Source organism: Alosa alosa, chromosome 4, assembly GCF_017589495.1.
Source record: "Alosa alosa isolate M-15738 ecotype Scorff River chromosome 4, AALO_Geno_1.1, whole genome shotgun sequence".
Classification (NCBI taxonomy): Eukaryota; Metazoa; Chordata; class Actinopteri; order Clupeiformes; family Clupeidae; genus Alosa; species Alosa alosa.
In genome coordinates, this window is record NC_063192.1 from 19,522,089 (window position 1) to 19,524,730 (window position 2,642).

At 44.6% G+C, this 2,642-nt stretch overlaps 1 protein-coding gene across 1 annotated transcript in view; it reads left to right on the forward strand.

Moving 5' to 3' along the window:
- Positions 1 to 2,115, forward strand: part of LOC125293516 (solute carrier family 2, facilitated glucose transporter member 1-like) — a 14,121-nt gene extending 12,006 nt beyond the window's left edge. The window contains exons 8-10 of the mRNA XM_048241462.1: positions 117 to 218; positions 741 to 944; positions 1,791 to 2,115. Coding sequence (XP_048097419.1) covers positions 117 to 218; positions 741 to 944; positions 1,791 to 1,985 — 501 coding nt within the window. The 3' untranslated portion in view covers positions 1,986 to 2,115. The remainder of the gene's footprint in view (positions 1 to 116; positions 219 to 740; positions 945 to 1,790) is intronic.
- The last annotated feature ends 527 nt before the right edge of the window (positions 2,116 to 2,642 follow it).

Here is a 2,642-nt window from a genome sequence, read left to right on the forward strand (position 1 = left end):
CTCTTGTTTTTTCCTACTCCTCCTCCTCTCCTCTCCTTCTTTCTCCTCACCTCTCTCTTGTTTGTCCTCCTCCTCTCCGTGTTCCCTGCTCTTCCCTCTCCTCCTCTCTCCTGCAGCTGTTTGTGGTGGAGCGTGCCGGCCGCAGGACGCTGCACCTGACTGGCCTGATGGGGATGGCCGTGTCCGCCGTGCTCATGACCGTCGCCATGGCGCTGCTGGTGGGTGTGCTGTGCTGTGTGCTCGGCTTGTTTACGCTCCCCTCATCCCATCCCACGGCGGCAGCCATTACGGCTCATGAAGAGCCACTTGTGATGATTAGTCAAGCACAGAGTTGGTGTTTTTTCCAGTGATCTACACAGACTGTTGTGCTGTGTATGCCTCTCTGATCTCAATTAGGTTGGCAGCACTGGGTCGAGCATTTTTTGATTGCCTAACTGTTTAATTGAGTGTGCTATAGTAGGCCGAGGCCTCACACATAGAGTGAGTGTTGTTGGTCCCTGAACAGTATTGAGCTTACCATACAACAAAAGCTTTATATTTTTCAATATTCTATTCCTTTTTTTATCTGATATTGTTAACATTTGGCAATGCTTACTTTGTTGTTACACAGTGCATTTCATCTCAATGTGTAAAGAACTAAATCCATGTTAACAGCTAAAAATTATACAATATTCTGAAAATAATTGTCATTAATCTGTTATAGTGATTCTAGAACTGATTCTCTTGTCTGCTGTCCACAGGAGAAACTAGAGTGGATGTCGTATGTCAGTATCATCGCCATCTTTGCCTTCGTGGCGTTCTTTGAGATCGGGCCCGGTCCCATCCCCTGGTTCATCGTGGCCGAGCTCTTCAGCCAGGGCCCCCGCCCGTCAGCCTTCGCTGTGGCCGGCTTCTCCAACTGGTCAGCTAACTTCATTGTGGGCATGTGCTTCCAGTATGTAGCGGTAAGTGGATTTCAGATACTTTAATTTCTCTGTTACCTTAAAAAAAAAAATACTCAAACTGGAACAGTGGCGAGGTCAACTATCTGAATCTGAACAAGCAAAGTACAAGTACTTATGATTGTGTGGCCTTAATGGACTGTAATGGCAGTGACAAGGTCATGCATTACATTTCCACTAAGCTCAAGTACTGATAAAATGGATTCCCTTTTGTATTGAAATTGTGGTTAAAAGCCCCATCTGGGTCACTAAATGCAGATGATGTGGATAGATGTACCGTACACTGGTCAGAGGTTAGTGTCTATTTTGTAGACCCTTTCAACTGCATGAACAAACAGGTGCGTTCCTAAGGCATTTCCGGTGGCACAGAAAACAACATTGAGCTAATGGTAACTTGGGAACAAACAAAATGAAAATAAATAAGAAAACATTTTGTAGAGCATTATGCTAAAGTCCGACTCATTTTAACTTCAAAGTATCTGCGTTGGTTTTGAATGTTTCAACCAGAAACCCTCTAGGAACAGATTGAAAGGGTCTATAACTATAAATCTGTGGATAAAACACAAAGTAATGTAATGTACTGTACTGCATATACTGTACTGTACAGTAGTTTCCTGTGTATTAGCCGCATTGTGTATAAACCGCAGGTCAGTGTTTTATGCAAGTTAAAAAAACAAAACCATATTAATACCATATTAACTGCCCCCTTGTATTAACCTCATAGCTGAAGAAATTTTGCAAAATCAATGTATAAACCTCGGCTAATATTTGGATAATGTATGTATGTATATCTCTTTTTATACATAGTATTTATTTTGTAAATATTTACATTTCTCTGTGTCTCTGTAGAACCTTTGTGGGCCGTACGTCTTCATCATCTTCACTGTGTTGCTCCTCGGCTTCTTCGTCTTCACCTACTTCAAGGTGCCCGAGACCAAGGGCCGCACCTTCGACGAGATCGCCGCCGGCTTCCGCCAGTCGTCCGGCCGCGACAAGTATGGCGCCGAAGACTTCAACAGCCTGGGCGCTGACTCCCAGTTCTGAGGGCGCACCTCAAGGTGGGGTTTGGGAGCTGTTTGGGGTGGGTGGCTGGTCGGTGGTATTTCTGCTGCCATCGCTAAACACCTGATCCACCCCATTACACCCCACAGCTCTCCACCCCCCACCACTACCCCCCCCCCCCCAGACCACTGCTCACATAACCACGACGAATAGAGACTACAGTATTTTAAAACATGTAGAGGACACTATCTAGCCCCGCCGGCTGGACTGAAGCAGTGTGTATCTCTCTGATGCGGAGGCGAGGGACTTCAGAGAGAGGATGCAGACACAACACGTAGCACATGCTTCAGGCTAAGAGAACTGTGGGGGGAGGAGTAGAGAGTGCGTCTCAGTGTCTTCCTTTCATGGATGGCTTGTTTTTTTTGTTTTTTTCTTTTTCTTGGGTTCAAGATTGGAAGGCGGATGATCATGTGGGTTGTGTATTTTTGTCTGTCTGAACTCTTTCAGCACAGGAGTGTCTGTACTGACATTGTATTTATGCACTAGTGTAGTCTATTCTCTGGTCCAATATATTTCACTCAGCAGTGTTTTTTATAAGAGGTAAACGTGCTGAAAATAGCTACTGATATATTTATACTCATGTTATAAATGACTACCAGTGCAGGTAGTGATAAGTATCAGGGTATTCTATTTTATTTG